General features: G+C 36.4%; 1 protein-coding gene across 3 annotated transcripts in view; it reads right to left on the bottom strand.

Annotated features, from left to right (window-relative positions):
* LOC111064227 (eIF-2-alpha kinase GCN2) overlaps positions 1 to 14,913 on the bottom strand; it is a 61,176-nt gene extending 46,263 nt beyond the window's left edge. Inside the window, exons 1-5 of one of the 3 annotated variants that reach the window (XM_039426162.1) lie at positions 14,825 to 14,840; positions 14,287 to 14,542; positions 13,501 to 13,593; positions 10,250 to 10,428; positions 703 to 838 (exon numbers count right to left, since the gene is read on the bottom strand). In XM_039426162.1, the coding sequence (XP_039282096.1) occupies positions 703 to 838; positions 10,250 to 10,428; positions 13,501 to 13,551 (366 nt within the window). In that variant the 5' untranslated portion in view covers positions 13,552 to 13,593; positions 14,287 to 14,542; positions 14,825 to 14,840. Of the gene's footprint in view, positions 1 to 702; positions 839 to 10,249; positions 10,429 to 13,500; positions 13,594 to 14,286 lie in introns of all 3 variants that reach the window. The other 2 variants (XM_039426163.1, XM_039426161.1) reach the window with 2 other exon arrangements.
* Between the last annotated feature and the right edge of the window lie 3,123 nt (positions 14,914 to 18,036).

The following is an 18,036-nucleotide window of genomic DNA, read 5'->3' as shown; positions in this document are numbered from 1 at the left end:
TTCAGGGTCCTCGTTTATTTAATGTTTTACCTTTCGGTATTTCTACAGAGTCCTCCTTATCGATTTTCTGTAGAAGGTTAAGACTGTATTTAACGGCTTCATGAATTGTTTCGTTTCGTTTCGTTTTGTTTCATTGAAATATGTTTAACTTTATTCTGTAAACTAGGCTATATAAACTAAGCATTGTAATCAATTTGTTTCTTTTTGTGGAAGATGTGTATTTTTGTTTAGATTGCTTAATGGCTTTAGATAATACTATTTATGTAAGTAGCTCTATATAGTACTTGAAGCAGCTGAATCATTTTTCTTATATATTTTCTGTAATTCATAAGACGAACCACTCCTCGACGCAGGCCTAGCCTAATGAGGAGTGCACTTGATATTTTTTATGTTATTCTGCTTTGTAAAATTGTACAATGAAGTGAATAAAAGTTATTATTATTATTATTATGTTGTTGTATATTTTATGGGAATGAAGCAATAAGGCTCAAATCACACTTACGCGACTCTAGTTGAGAGCATGTGTTTTCAAACGGTGACGTCGCGGAGACTAGAATCGACTGGTCTGAGTGTCACCATTTGGAAACACATGCTGCGTCGAGAAGAGACTAGAGTCGCAGTCTCTTCTCGACTTGAGTCGAGTAAGTGTAAGTTGAGCCTTAATTTTTGATTTGAATCGATACTGAATTTATGAAAACTCACCATAATATAATGGGCGACCTCGTAGATGACAACTTCGCCCTTATTCTCCTCTGTCAACTGTTTAAGATCGTTTTGTAGTGTCGATATCTGTAGAGTCGACAATCCCTTGCTTTCCTGTACAAATAGTTCCGGCGGTCTGAAAATTAAGACATTCCAACATTGACATAGAAAATATTTGAGATAGAGTTGATCATTATATTTAACAAACATTTACAATTAATTACATCAGATATACCGGAATAATTTGAATCAAAGCTATCTACTGGAGAATGGGTAAGCAAGATATGCCTACACCAAATATGTAAGCAAGTTGTGGAACGGCAGGAGAAGCCTCCACCAAATATGTAAGGAGGAAAAAACTATGATAACAAAAAAGAACAGAATAACTAGAACTTTAATTAATGAATCATTAACATATATACATTTGAACAAAACAAGATTAATTTGATTATAAAACAATATTTTATATGAATTAATGGGGAAACACTCGCTTGCTGCTAATGAGGATTCAATGTTTGTGGTTATGAAAAATTTAAGAACAATGATTCAGTAGTCACCTACCTTTTTGAAATAGCTTCCCACTTTGGCATCCACTGGTATTTCGCGGCGTTAATTATTAATTAAAAAATCAAAATAACTGATCTAATGAAATGGGTTCAGATCCCGTCCTATTCAATAATACAATTCTCTTTAAACTGCCCGAACTGTGACAGGAAAACTGTATTATAAAACAAGAGCAAAATCTATCCCCTTCACCAGAACAGCCGGACTTTTCTCTCAGTCCTATCGAACGAGCTCACACACTGACCAAAAGTAAAATTTTGGGTATTAAATATAACTCAGTCAATGCCAAACATGAAAGCCATTTCAAGTACATATTTTTATCTGTCACACAAGCGGCACGTTTGTTATTAAAAACAAAAGAGAAGCTACATTAATTTTGACAACAAATGAAATAAACAATCTTTCTGTCGATTACAAAAATTGTTCAAAGACAAAAACACTGTTCATTAAACTTTTCCAATTTAAAACTCTAAAATACTGATCAATATGAGATGAATATATGATTCATATATATGTCCCATATGACCAGGTGACAAATGTGATGGTAACATACAAATGGCAACTCTGTTGTCCCATCATTTCCACTTATTTTGAAAAGTGAACCTCATTATACAACCCATGATTAGCTTCCAGAGATCAACATATTTGTTGTTTTAGGTAAAAGAAAGGAGACGAGGCCGCGCTACCTGTGCATTGGGCTGTCGTTCCAAAAAGGTGCATCCTCTAACTCTCAACAAGCATACTTTATTGTCCCCTGATTCAGCTTCATTGCACTCATTAGTGGCCCCGTGTGCTTTCTTGAAGGCAATTCTAGCTGGAAGCACCAACTTCTCTATTACTTTGCACCTTACATCTGTTACTTGTATTTTCTGCAATTATTGAATTATTGAATTATCATTTAAGTTACGTAAGTAGCATAACCTTTAGACTGTGTATTCCAAATTAAGGTTTGAAGCAGTTTTGGGCAAATGCCTGTTGTTTTTACCTGAATTGTATTTGCATATGAATAAATAAATCAGTGATCCAGTACTTGTAATTGTATTATTCTAAATGGTTCATTTGATGAAAATCAACTTGCTCACAAGCTGTATACAGACTAACTTGAGTTACATCATAGAGAAACAATAGCATGAGTAGATATCCCATGGTATAGGGCGTTTATGTCGCAACTTTTACTGTTATCTCAAGCTGATAGTCCACTTAGTTCTTTCCTGTGAAGCTTTATGACGCTGGTAGTCTCTCATATTGTGCCGTTCATACACTCTTACCCGGTCAAAACAGTAAAAATCGAAAATAATCAACAGTAATCGGCTTGAGGTAACAGTAAAAGTTGCGACATAAACGCCCTATACCATGGGATATCTACTTACGCTATTGTTTCTCTATGGTTACATACAATTCGATACTTATTGAACATACTATTTTATGGCGTCCTTTCAAATTCTACTAGATTGAACACAACTTGGCAAACATATGATGTGTATCATGTGTTTGTCAAGTCCCATTCAATCTCGTAGAATTTATAAGGACGGCTAACAAATGTTTTTTTCTATTGGTCAATACTATAGCCATCTAGTCTAAAGACTAATGAGCTAATTTTTTCTATCCTAAATTACTACTTGAAAAATTGAACAGTGAATTTCTCATTAGAAACTCTTACTGCTATTGTTTAAATAATATGTACACTTATTAACTGCACTATAGAAGCTAGATTCACTCAATCACTGCTCTGCTCTTTCACTGGACACTACTTGAACAAGCACTACACTAGTTCAAACAGTTTCCTCCTTTTGAGCCTCCGCACCAACCCTCCATTGTCTAGCAGCTGGATCGCCTCGACGTTGTCATGTTGGTGCAGTCGCCCCTCGTGCCTCTCCGCATGCCTCTGGATCTCGGTGGACACCAGGTCGACGTGCAGGTCTCTATGAAGATCGCTGTTCCTGACATACCAAGGAGCATCCACAATGTTCCTTAGCACTTTGTTTTGAAAACGTTGAATGATATTGATGTTGCTGTCTTTGGTACACCCCCAAAGTTGTATACCATAGGTCCATACTGGCTTTAATATCTGTTTGTACAGAAGTACTTTGTTTCGGATTGAAAGAATGGAGTTTCTTCCGATCAGCCAATACAGCTTCTTATATTTGATTCCAAGCTCTTCTCTCTTCTTCTTGACATGGGCCTTCCAGCGAAGCTTTGCGTCCAAGGTCATACATAGATACTTGGCATCATTAACATATGGTACAACTCGGTTGTTGATAGTTATTGGTATGGGCAGGTCCTTCTTATTGGTAAAATTGATGTGAATGGACTTGGTTTCATTCAATTTCATTCTCCACTTTCTAGTCCAATCTTGAATTTTGTTGATGGATCTCTGTAGTTTCTCTGTTGCAATATGTATATTACTGTCTACTGATAATATGGCTGTGTCGTCTGCAAATGTTGCTGTAGTATTCTCATCAAGGCTGGGAATATCGCTGGTATAGAGTAGGTAAAGAACTGGTCCCAGAACACTGCCTTGGGGAACTCCTGCTTTAATTTCCTTCAAATCAGAATATGAACTTTCATGCCTGACCCTAAAGTATCTGTCAGTCAGATAGGATTGTAATATATCTGTATATTGCTTTGGTAGCACTTTTTTGATCTTGAAAATGAGACCTTCATGCCATACTTTATCAAAAGCTTGCCCTATATCAAGGAAAGCTGCTGAACAAACTTTTTTCTAAGCACTTCTCTATTACATTTATAATCCGATGCACTTGATCTAATGTTGAGTGTTTCACTCTGAAGCCAAATTGGTGATTTGGAATTATGTGCTGTCTCTCAATTATTGGTTTTAGCCTACTAAGTAAAATCCTTTCAAACAACTTGGATAGGACCGGTAACAATGATATTGGCCTATATGATGATACTTCATGTGGCTCTTTACCTGGCTTCAGTAGCATTATAACCTCTGCTACTTTCCATATTCCTGGTACGAATTTTAGTCTCAAAGAAGCATTCAAAATGTTTGTTGATTTCACTATTGCTTTCCTTGGTAGGTGTTTGAGGACTGAGCCGGTTATAATGTCAAATCCAGGTTTTTTTTGTTATTCAGATTTCTTATTTCTCTTTTCACTTCTTCTACTGTGACACGCATTATTTCTTAATTCGGCTGTAAGATATTCTCATCCGCTTCTAAAGTTTCCTCTTCACCTGAGTTGATTGGCTGGAAAACGTTTACAAGATGATCCGCAAATGTCTGTGCCTTTTCATCACTACTCCTTGCCCATTGTCTGTCCTGCTTTCTGAGAGGAGGAGATTGTTGAATGGTTCGTTTCATTTTTTTAGCTGCCTTCCAGAGTGAGTAGTCCGTACTGCATTCTGTTCTGCTGTCAAGTTTCTCAAGTAACTATTAATTGATTCATCCTTGATACATTGAATCTCTCTCCTTAGTTCTTGAGTTAGATTGTTCAAAACTCTTTTATCTTGGGGAAACGTGATTGCTGCCATCTCCTTCTAGCTCTTCGTTTTTCAACAATTAATTCTCTGATTTCCGCAGGGTAATTATTTCCAGTGGTTCTTCTTCTGATTTGTGGGGTATTACACCATGCTGCCTGTTGGATATCAGTCACAAACTTCTCCAACTCCCGATCAATATGTTCTTCGTTTCTTAATGGTGAGTTCAATTCTATTCTTTCCTCCAGCATCTGTTGGAAGCCATCCCAATCAGTGCGGCTATTTGCTAACGCTGGACAAGTATTTTCCTTCCGTAGAATTGAATCACTCAGAGTCATAATGATGGGTGAGTGGTCGGAATTAAGGTCGAAACTATCCTCTAAATGCAAATAATTAACTGATACATTTGTTGCCATTTTTTGTCAGGAAGAAATCTATGAGATCTGGGATTTTCCGTATCGGTGGGCCAGTAGGTTGGTTTACCAGTTGAAAGAGCTTCGCACCTCATCTCTTTCATTGCTTCGAAGAGCTGTCTTCCCTTGTGAGTTGTTAAGCGCGATCCCCAATGCACGTGCTTTGCATTGAAATCACCACCAAGAATGAATTTTTCTCCTAACATATCAAGCAATGTCGAATACTCCTCTCTTCTGATGGAATATCTGGGAGGACAGTAAATAGCTGCAACAACGAAGTGATAATTTACTGTTTGAACTGCTACACCTATCAATTGAAGTCTATCACTTTCATAATTCACTTCTTCATGATGTTGTGGATTGTCTCTGATAATGATGGAACTCCCACCCCTCGCGACATTGCTGGGATGTAAAGCATGATAGATCTTAAAGCCTTTGAATTTGATAAACGATTGATTTGTAAAGTGAGTTTTAGATATAAGACATATATCTATTTTTTCTATGTCTAGAACTGCTTCTAACTCCTGTTGCCGTTGTAACAATCCATTCGCGTTCCATTCCATTATTTTTAGTGAATGAATCATTTGAATTTCAGTAGTCTACTCTGTTCTAACTTCTGAAATTTAGATTGTAGTGAGGTGATTATTTGCTCTTGTCTATCCAGTTTTGCCAAGATTAGCTGCAAAATATTATTGGTGCCTTCTTCTACTCCACTTTTTGGCTCTTCCAATTTCGATCTATTTTCTTTTGAGACAATCTGGGCGAAAGTCAATTTTTTAACTGCACTACCATTGTTTAGATTGTGAGCTTCTGTATTTTCCGTGATTTTTGGTGGGATATTTTGAATGATTTTCTTTCGTGAATCTGCAATAGTTTTTTTTAGTAGAATTCCTGATTTTTTGCAATTCGATTGCAACAATGCAACCTCGATAGCTGGCTGGATGTGCTTCACCGCAATGAATACATTTTGGTAGAGCATCGTTGGGTTTCAAACATTCCTTTGTTTGGTGTTTACCTGCACACTTAACACACCTAGGCTCCTTGTAACAATATTTTTGAGTGTGGCCGTATGCTTGGCAACGTTTGCATTGCGGTATCAGATTGGCCTTCTTCAATGCTTCAACTTCTACTCTACATCCAAGTATATTTTTCAATTCAAATACTGTTTTTATATCTTCTTCCGCGCTGAATGATACCATGAACATATCTAATGGTTCCCTTGTCTTCCACCTCAGCTTGTTTACAACTTCTAGAACTTTCAATCCTCTTACTTTCAAATCTTCCAGAATCATTTCTGTACTACAAGAGTGATGAAGCTTTTTAATCATCACTCTTATTGGTCTCGACTGTTTATCTTCATAGGAGTGCCAGTTGAGCCCATCTTTAATCAATTCTCTGGTAATATTCCGATAAGTTTCTGATTTCTGGCGATGGGGTGCTAAGCTTCCTCTTCTTGGTAGCCCGCTTAGTACGAGTTCTGATCCATTCAGTTTCTTTAGCCAATTCTTCTTCTTTTGTCGAGTAGTTCTCAGCTGCTGAGCTGGTAGGCTGTCAAATGTACGTCCAAAAATCTATGTGGGCATTACACACCACGTGCGTTTGACTAAATGTGTACTTGTCATCGATGGTAATATGTGTGTCCTTTCAAATTCCATTAGATTGAACACAACTTGGCAAACATATGATGTGTATCGTGTGCTTGTCAAGTCCCATTCAATCTCGTAAAATTTATAAAGACGGCTAACAAATGTACGTCCAAAAATCGATGTGGGCTTTACACACCATGTACGTTTGACTAAATGTGTTGAGTCATAGATCACTTGTCATCGATGGTAATGTGTGTGTTTATCCAATCACTGTATGCTAGCACTGGTTTACAGCTGAAAGTGTCTTCAAGTAACCACACTGGTTCAAATCAAATCAAATCGTTTATTGCAAAAGATATATACAGAATACAACTGAAAGGAAATTGACAACTTTGTGCTACACGTCGGCAAAAGAAAACTTGTACGCCGACGTGGAGTCTTAATATAACTTATTCACTTATACATTAATATTAATATATAAAATGATCCTACAATATTATAATATAGGCTAACAGTAATTAACATTCAACCAACTAAATATTCTATTCTAAGAAATAACAATAAATTAAAGATATACATAAAGCTGAATTTAAGATTCATACAACATCAATCAATATTAAACCAAATCATTAATTGAATAAAAATAATTTTCTTTCACCCAGGTATGGAAATCTTTTATTTTAGGCTTCTTTATCAACCATCCTCTTGGAACTTTATTATAGAGTTTATTTCTCAAATATGAAATACTTCTACGGGATAGGGTGCTATCAACTCTTTCAATTGTGATTAAGTTTTGAGCGACTTGTCTAGTTACTCTTTGAAAATTTTGAATATTTTTTAATTTGAGCACATGTTTCTTAATAGTCTTTAAAATGAACAATTGTCTTATAGTGAACAGATTGGAATTTTGAAACAATGTGACACTTGGGAAATCTCTCGGATACCTCATTATTGTTTTGATAACTAACTTTTGTAAAACAAATAGAGGTTTTAAAGTTGAATCAAAAGTTCCTCCCCATATAGTATTACCATACTGAACTAAGGATTGGAATAGAGCAAAATAAACAGATTTTAGTAATTTTAGACTCAAAATACTTCTAAGCATGTACATTTTTAAATTGACCACCCTTAATTTTCTACAAAGGTAGCTAATCTGAGGTGACCAGCGTAGATGCTTATCAACAAAAATACCAAGATACTTGTAATTGTTTACACTCTCAATAACCTCATTGCAAGAATCACATGGATACCTGTTACAAGCATTATTCAAACAAAGCCTGTTCATCTCTAGATTTCCTCTTGTTGTTGGATTGAAGGTCATACATTTTGTTTTACCAAGATTTAGTCTCAAATAATTACATTTTAGCCACTGAGAAACCTTATAGTAACCCACTTTTGTTTGCTTGATAACATCTTCCCAGGAACCTTCTTGGAAGATAAGTGCTGTGTCATCAGCAAAACAAATTGTCTTAGACCCAACTGAGTCCACTACACTAGGCAGGTTATTAACATAGATAAAAAATAAAACTGGTCCCAATACAGTCCCATGAGGTAGACCCCATGTCACATCTCTAATCTCACTATTACTACCACCACAGCTAACGATTTGGCTTCTACCCCTTAGATAACTTTCAAAGAAATCTAACTCTATTCCTTGAATACCAATATTAGATAGTTTCTGGATCATTTTATCATGTGATACTGTGTCAAAAGCCTTGGCCAGGTCCAGGAACATTACCAAGGTTTTTTTATTTGTTTTGAAACCATTGTATATTGTCTCAGTTAAGGACTCCAATGCATCCTCTGTGCTTCTACCCTGTTGGAAACCAAACTGCCTCTTATCAAGGATTTTATTAACATCTAGATATTCAACTAATCTTTTCTTTACCAATTTTTCGAAAATTTTAGAAATAGAACTTAGCAAGCTAATTGGTCTATAATTTTGAGGTATTTCTTTACTCCCCCCCTTGTGTAAAGGAATAACTTTTGCATGCTTGAAATGCAAGGGAAAGTATCCAGATGAAAAACAACAATTGAAAATTTCTGAAAGAGGTTTAGAGATTGTGTCAGTTAATAGTTTTAGCACGCTGTTGGATATGTTATCCCATCCCGGTGCCTTATTATCATTCAAACTTTTGATTACTTCCTTGATTTCTGTTTCAGTAACAAAATTGAAATTAAATGCATTTTCAATATCTATTGTTTGTTCCAAATATTGATCTTCATATCCACCAATATATTGGTGCCAAAATCAAGGAATTGAAGAAGTTTTGGGCAATTGCCTGTTTCTCTTTCCAAATATCGTGTTTGTGTCTGTTCTAATAAATAAATAAATAAATATTGCTCGGAGTGGAAACTTTAACAATAGACCACGAAAATGTCGAAATTCAATAACAATAGGTGACCACTGAAGGGTCTCTAGAACTTCTACCTGTCCATCCATTGTTTTCGGCGTCTCCGTCTCGTTGCTTTAACCCGTTATTTTTATTCAGACATACCGGATAATTTGAATCAAAGCTATCTACTGGAGAAAGCGGTGGTAAGAGATAATTGGAAACTCTAGTTGTCAAGTTGTATGAACTACTATTCTCATCTATATAATGAAAGAGAGTGGGGTAGTGTTTGTTCGTTTGTTGGCAACGAAACATGTCAACCTGTGGATTGCATACAGGAAAAACGGGAATGATTTATATCTCCAAATTTTGGATTATTATGGGCAAAATATGTACAATTTTTCATTAGATATCTTCAAAGTAGTCGATAACACACTGATATCGGATTTTCAAATCCCTGAACGCTCCCTGGAAGTCGGCAACTTCTATGCTGTCTGGAGCACTCGTCGTAGCACCTTGAACGTTTCCCAGAGACCTGAACGGCGTCCCCTTAAGTTGTCTCTTGATCTTGGGGAACAAAAAGATGTCCGGTGGTGCCATATCCGAGCTGTAAAGAGGATGTGGCAACGTTACCCTCGACTGTTTGGCCAACTGCTCGGTGACGAGCAGGCAGATGTGCGACGGAGCATTGTCGTGATGGAGGATCCACGAATCGGCAATCCCCGGACGGACTCGATGAACCCGGGCGATTAGTCGACGTAGCACCTTTCTGTAGTACTGGTCGTTTACAGTTTGGCCGGGTGGCACAAACTCTTTGGTTACTAAATTAATAATCAGTCCAATTTTGTCGGGTTGGCATTAAGTTGAGGAAGGTTTCTAAGCAAGATTTGAGTTCTGTCACTTTATTATGTAAGTACCAAGTTGAAGAACTTATCTATACTATAATAAAGGGAAGAACTGGCTCATACACGTACGGGATAGGGAAATTATGTTTGATGCATCATCACCTCTAAACTACTGGACTGAAATTAACTTGAAATGTTGCATATAGATTCTTAATTATTTAAAGTAATTAATTAACTCTAGGCCTACTTCAAACTCTTCAAGTTTTCAGTTTGTCAAGTTTTAAAATAGACCCTTGTGAAGCACGGGTTGCCTGCTAGTACTTAATACTTTGTTTCAATTATGATTGTGAACGGGGAAGAACACTCACTTTTCAGGATAGTCGACACCGCACACGATTCGTATTTTGATGAAAGCATGACTCTCCTGTGGCCCACAGTGACTGCCCTGCTGAGGGCCCAGACTGAGCACACACTCCAGCGGCGACCACGTGTCACCCTCTGAGTTGCGACACTCATTTGTGCTGATGAGTTGTGCGCCGAATATTGCCTGAAACCAACCAGACAACCCATCTTACTTATCAAAACCTGATCGAATTGTTCACAAGATCAATTCAATTCATTTTAAGTAATGAGCTGCAACACACTGGAAGCGTCTACTCGCAGAGCGGAGCGGAGCGTTGCGTGGCGTTGAGGAGCGTCGTGAACAATATCATGTTAAGTAATGAGCTAAAACACACTGGAAGCGTCTACTCGCAGAGCGGAGCGGAGCGTGGCGTCAAACTTTGGAACAAGCTGGTTTGTTTTTGGAGCGTCTACAAGCGGAGCGTCACAGTGCGAGTGCCAGTCTGGTCTACTCTTGTACTTTTCTAAGCCCTTGACGCTTGACGCTCAGACGCTTCCAGTGTGTATCATGAACGCTCTGACCACGCCACGCCACGCTCCGCTCCGCTCCGCCCCGCCTTCAGTGTGTTTGTACCCTGAGAATATCACACAGTTGGGAATCAATTCAAGGGTGTGATCACATTGAATTTGCAAGGGAACGTCAGATCATGCATGAACCGTAAAACAAAATGTGGAAAGAACACGGTTGTTCAATATAGTACAGGAACAGAAGCAATTTTATAATAATATTTTAATCATAATTCGTTTATTTCACTGCATTTTTACAATAATTGGTAATACAAATACATACATAAAACATAATGGTTGAACATTACAATTGGTAATACAAATACATACCTTAAGCATAATAATTGAACATAGATGATAATATTAAGCATGTTCAAAGAAATTGAACCTGTCACAAGTACAATAAAAAAAAAGCGAATATCTTTCTTCGGTCACCTGATTAGAGCTTCGGAGGACAGACTAAGCAGAAGAATTATTGAAAAGTTGTGGAAAAGTAAAACAAATATAAAATGGATTGACGAACTCAAGGAGGATATGAGAGAGTTGAATATAACATTCGAAGATTTGAAGAACAAGTCGGACAACATCAGAATCCTGAAGGACAAACAGACCAGACTGCAGATCAAAGTCAGACACAGAATGGGAAGAGTGATTTCGGACGAGGAAAGGAAATTAATTTCTGAACGAATGAAGAAATATTGGGCTGAGAGAGGACGGAGTAAAGGTGGAAGATACTGACTACAGTGGTCCAATTAAGGCCATAAAATTATAATAATAATAATAATAATCAAGCATGTAGCAGAAAAAACCACAGTGCATCCCTCTTTAGGCTAAACCTGTGTTGAGGGATGTCTCGCTCTCTAGTTGAGTCAACTTAATTATAATACAATAACAATTTTGAGGTATCAAACAATAAAATAAACTTTATACAATAATCAGTGTGCTTTTCACAAGATGGGATTATGATCTTTAACAATAAATTACATTTGAATGAAGACAGCAAAAAAAAAATGTAAAATGTAAATGTAATTTACATCTCCTAGATGCTTCCAGGGATTGAATCTCAATCAATCAACATTTTTATTTGTTATCGAACATATATTTCATACAAACACGTTGTGACTTGCATGTAGCTGCTCACACTGAACGCCACCGGTACGTGGATGCGTTCAGTGTGAGTGTTCCAATTGCTCTTTCCATAGTTTATTTTTAATCTTTGCACTTGGTCATGCATAACCAAGCGTGCACTTGCACATACACGCATTCAATGTGAACACAATCTTCTTCTGATTGGTTCAGCTGAAGAGTTTTTATTACTTTCCTTGCCCTATTACCATAGGTAAGGAAAGTATTGCTTTCCCAAAAAAATTAAGGTACACTTATTTCAAGTTTTCTATACGTTTCAATGTGTGTGTATGTCTGTGAAAACGATAACTCCATTTCTAATTAACCGATTAACTTGAAATTTTAAACTTAAGGTCCTTATACCATGAGCATCCGACAATAAGAAATTCAATAAAATTCAATTCAAGATGGCGGAAAAAATGGCGAATAATTACTTAAAAAACCATGTTTTTCTCGAAAGCGGCTCTAACGATTTTCTTCAAATTTATACCATGAATACCTATTTATAAGCCCTATCAACTGACATGAGTCTCATTTCTGGGAAAATTGCAGGAGCTCCGTAATATTCTTGAGAAAATAGGTGGATAATTACTAAAAAACAATGTTTTTCACTGTTTTCTTGAAAACGGCTTCAACGATTTTCTTCGAATTTATACCATGGATAGCATCAACTGACTTCAGTCTCATTTCTGGGAAAATTGCAGAAGCTCCGTAATATTCTTGAGAAAAATGGCAGATAATTACTAAAAAACCATGTTTTTCACGATTTTCTCAAAAATATCTTTTTCATTGCGTATGATGGCTACATCAACTTATTGCTTGTGCATGGGTAATGGAAAGCGCCTTGGTATACTAATAAGATGATCAAACGTCCATCCCATTGGCGGGATTCGAACCAAGCGGTGCCAGCAGACCGAAGATTGTAACGCTCCTCACCACTAAGTTAGACCATAGAGAAACAATAGCATAAGTAGATATCCCATGGTATAGGGCGTTTATGTCGCAACTTTTACTTTTATCTCAAGCCGATTACTGTCGATGTTTACTGTTTTGACAGGGTAAGAGTGTATGAACGGCACAATATGAGAGACAACCAGCGTCATAAAGCTTCACAGGAAAGAACTAGCCTACGTGGACTGTCAGCTTGAGATAACAGTAAAAGTTGCGACATAAACGCCCTATACCATGGGATATCTACTTATGCTATTGTTTCTCTATGGTAAGACCAACCCGGCCGGCGTATTGATTTTGGAAGGGCATTACAAATCTTCTTGGCCATTTTTTGTGGATATGACGTATGGAAAGCCGTTCATATTGGTAAAAATAATATAAAAATACTTGTAGGCTAGTAGGCCTAGCAAAAATGGAATAAACTTCACAGTATAAAGAGTGTCTAAGGGCCAAGCCAAATGAGGCGTTTTTCAACCGAGTAGGCAGGGCAGGAAGCTCTCCGATTGGCTGATTGGTTTGGCGTTCGGAGATCAGCTGATAATCGGAGAACTACCTGCCTTGACGACTCGTCTGAAAAACACTTTCTAGTAGCTTGGCTGTTAAAAAAGAAAAATTATCTGACTGTTGATATTACCTTGAGAGCTTCGAGTTCATTTTCTTGTCTTTCTTGAGCCGTTTCTGCCATAGGCACATCTCTTCAGAGACCCGTCTCTTTCATTTGTTTTTACTGTAGAAGAAGAGAAATATTCCATATTATATGAAATTATAACACATTAATTAGGGCAGAAGTATTAGGCTTGAGACAATTTCAGGCCATAAATTATTCTAAATTACAAAATTAAAATTTTCATCAGCTGGATCCTCTACAGTGAACCTTACTGTTATATTCATACTGTTATATATTCTTTTTTTTCAATGTTATTTTATGTGAAGTCCATAAGGTGGGCGTTTGCCCCCCAGGGACACGTAAGGATATAACAGAAACAAGAATATTTATCATCCTGATGTCTATTGTCTGAAGGCTCCCCTCGGGGGGCCGGCTTGAGACACAAATTGAAATTACATAAAACACAGTCTTAACTTTAGCGCAATTTTCAATCAAAACTGAGATATCTATTAAAAGGAATGAAAAATACTAGATTATTGATATTATTATCACATATCTATTAATAGTTCACCTAGATATGAATTAATTTTAGCTCAGTCCTTCATAAAAACAAAAACCGATAGACATTGGAAACCTTCAATTCCATCTCTTGATAGAGGTGAGAGTAAGAACAGGAATTTAAGGACTGGCTAAAGTATAGTCTCCATTCCGTATTTTTCAAGAATCTAATGTGATTACAAAACCACAAATACAATGAAGTGTTAACTGTGACTACCTTAAATTTGAGTGGTAAACAATGAATGTTTGACTTACCAAAGTAATAATTAACTATGATGATGATGTGGAAAATATTTTCTTCAGCTAAGGATCAACTAATTCAGTAAAGATCTGAAGATGAAGCCAGCTAGCTAACTTTGTGAAGAAGACTAAAAACGATTATCGAGGAATTTGATTAATAATTTCATAAACAACCTGACGTATCCAACGAAGAAGAAAATTGCTATAGCTCCTCGTCATGAATACAGCATGCCCTCAAACTAAATCAAAATATTATGATGTATACAATACGCTGTAACAAAATTCATTGCTGTTAGCTTATTGTTTACAAGAAATTTTACACTTTGGAAAGCAAAACATGACAAACACTTTTCCCAATAAACTCAAAATGCCAAATTTGCAAGAACTTCTTTGACCTGATAATCTATTTTTCACGTTTAAATTGCTGACTCCACATAATTAGCAATCCAAAAACGTCTCAAGTAAAACTATGATAGATCTTTTTGAATTACAGTATACTTTGAGTTTAAGTTTTACTTAAAACGCAATATAATAGTCTAGAAAATTGACTTACAATGATAACGGACATAAATGCATTCCAAAACAGGTTGAATTTCAACTTTTTCAAAGGTGCAAAACAAAATACAAAACTCAAAACTATCACATAGAAGTGAGGTTAGGTTGACGTGCTATCATATCGATTTTCGATCGATACTAAAAGTTGATACTAACGACAACTCGATAGTCAACTCACCTTATAGGAAGATTCAGTTTCAGTTAAATCTGTCAGCATTGGTAGAATGATCAAATCTCATGTAAAATTTGATTGAATTTAGAGTCGTATTGCAACCGGTTTCAAGTTTATATCTTCAATGATTATTGAAATATTTCTAAAAATGTGTAGAGAAGTCAGTAGGTAAATTTCATGGAATACCCAATTTATTGTAATATCTCCATAACCGTTGGCTACCTACGATACCTATATACTTTCCTTGAAGCACCAATCTTTTATAAAATAATGGTAAAATTCATTGTAAAATTTTATTTAAAGTCCAATACAACCGGATTCAAATTAATATATTCAATGGTTACTGAGATGTTCAAAAAATGTGCAGAATTAATAAATTTCTCAATTTATTTTATTTTATTGTGAGCAAAAGTTTTTGCCCACAGCACAATCTCATAGATACGGCCACCCCGCCGTCTTTCGAAGGAGCCGATAAGGCGTCGGTCCCGACTACCTAAAAAGTATTCGTCATCTCTCATCATCATCCCTCTCACTCATTACCCACGCACAAGCCTGAGAGCTTATGTGGGCATCACCCTCAGTACTTTTTTTGACGTGATGACCTACCCAGCTCATCTTGCTGGTTAATGGTCCTACAAATGAAGATTGATTGTATTATTATATCTAAGAAATTATTGTAATATCTTATAGGTATTTAGCTGAACTTTTTTCTCAAGAACATGAGAAAATGCAACAAAAATAGATTGAAGATATTCATCTGTATTTATTCATCAGCAGTTGAATTTTTGTAGTTCACAGCACTTGGAGCGATTTATTTTCTTGAATCCACAATGGACTACCAGCCTTGCAAATTTGAAGAGGATATGCTAGCATATCGTCCCCGTTCTGGCAAAACTCACTAACTACAAAAATGCTCATTTTCAGTAATGTATTTCGATAGGCTCAAAAAATGTAGTTCTTTGAGTAGGCAGAACTCACCAAGTCATATGTTTTATTACTATTTCTATTTTTCCACTTTATTAGATCTCACTAAGTTGCTAGACACATTTTTCTTGTCTGGCAAAATTCACCAAAGTCCTTTAGTCTTCAAGGAATCGCCTAGCAATTTTCACTAACCATCTTTAATGAGTTTTCATCCTCATGAATACAGAGCTTCATCAAGCACTATACATAAATTCACTATTCATCACTTCACTAAACATATTTCGTGAGTTTTGCTTCCCACAAACTAATCATTAATGGATAGTGATAACATTATTTAGGAAATGGTGAGCAATATTTGCTGTTTGGTAGTCAGGCAAAACTCACCAAGTGTTATGTGCTTATAACTCAAAACTGTAGTTTTTGACTTGGTGAGTTTTGCCAGTACGGGGACGATATGAAGCTATGCTTCTATGATATGCTACTTACTTGATCTTGATGTCGTCATATTTGACCAACCGAGCTGGATTGATTGCGTCACAGAAGGGTCTAGACAGAAGTCCTCCGAATATACTCTTTCAGCGCGCAGTAAACTCTACCAACAAGCCTAGACTAGGATTTCTTTCTAAAGCTGCTGTCATCCAGGCCCTTTACTGCAGCTGGCAGTCTGTAGAAAATCCTGAGGACCAGGTTGGGGAAACAATCCCTAGAAAATGGTGAAGAACCTGCAGGATTTCGCTTTTGGAAACCCAGTTGAAATCTGGTTGAAGAGAAATCCATTCTACTCAGTGAAGGTCTATTTTGATGCGCACAAGGACAGTATAGTTTGACCTGCCATCTATCCAGTAAACTGGTCATGGATGTGGAATATTTATTGATGTGCGGGAGATTTATTGACGTACTGTGTCAAGGATTCCGGCCATAAAGCTATGCTCTTGTTGAGAACTTGTTAAAGGTTGTCTTCACGTGAATTAGACTGATGAATTTACTGAAATGTAGTAACTGTATTCTCTGTTGCATATCCATACTTTTTCACTGTTAAATTTGATCGTCACTACCAAAGTAAGTGCATTTTCACTCCAAAAGTGTTTTTTTTTTAATTCAAGTTTAACTGTGTAGTGTTCTGGTTTCTAGCAGCCGAAAAGTTAGCCTACATCGATCCAGATAGCCACTTGCAGAGATCACTCCCACAGATGTTTTCACAGCTGGAGACGTAGCCCCACAACTGCAGACCATAACTCAGGTGGCTTTAGAAGAGCCCATGGTAGATGAAAACTAGATGCTTGTCCATCAACACAGACTTAAATCTGCACAGCAGGTGGACAACTCAAGATAACTTCTCGCAGACATAATCGGGTTATTCTACTGTTAATTGTTGTGAATAAATTGAATTGAAATTTTAATTGTACTTCTACTGAAATCTACTGTAATACTGTAATAGAAACATTTCATACATCACAGGAGCTCTGCTCTTCTATGTGATTTATGTTAAATTATACAATAAATAAAATAATAATTGGAAAATTCAGACACTGCCCATCTGTAAATCCAATTCCTTGTCAACGATTCAATTCAATTTAGTTTATTTCCAAAAAAACATAATACACGAATAAGAAATACAATATACAACATATTTTGGAATCCCCCTACTAGACTATCCATCTGTGTGTAGGGGGGGAGTTCCACTTTATACATAATAAGCTTAATCTGCTCATCTGCAGTGGAATATTCATCATTGATCATCTCCCACATCCAAGCTAGATTGACTTTGACTGTCTCACTTGGACTATTATTTTGATTTTTTGATTGGCATAGAAGTAAATAATAGAGAATACACTTATATTATGGATGTATTATTAATATTCTGATTATAAAGTAGATAATATATTGTGCTGATGTATATTTAAGAATGAGTATGTAGGAATAAGTATACTTAATACATTGATTGTTTAAAAGAATAAATAAAGAAGAAAAAACAATATTTTATTGAAGACCGCAGTGGCAGGGATTCCAGAAATTCTCAGAAGAGAGAATGAAAAAAAGCATAAACCAGAAAGGCAAAACAGTCAAATCGGTTATATCAATGATAAAATAAATACCAATCAATTGTCTGGAAA

Source organism: Nilaparvata lugens, chromosome 4, assembly GCF_014356525.2.
Source record: "Nilaparvata lugens isolate BPH chromosome 4, ASM1435652v1, whole genome shotgun sequence".
Classification (NCBI taxonomy): Eukaryota; Metazoa; Arthropoda; class Insecta; order Hemiptera; family Delphacidae; genus Nilaparvata; species Nilaparvata lugens.
The sequence above is the reverse complement of the archived record's forward strand: the minus strand, read 5'-3'. Positions and strand labels throughout refer to the sequence as shown.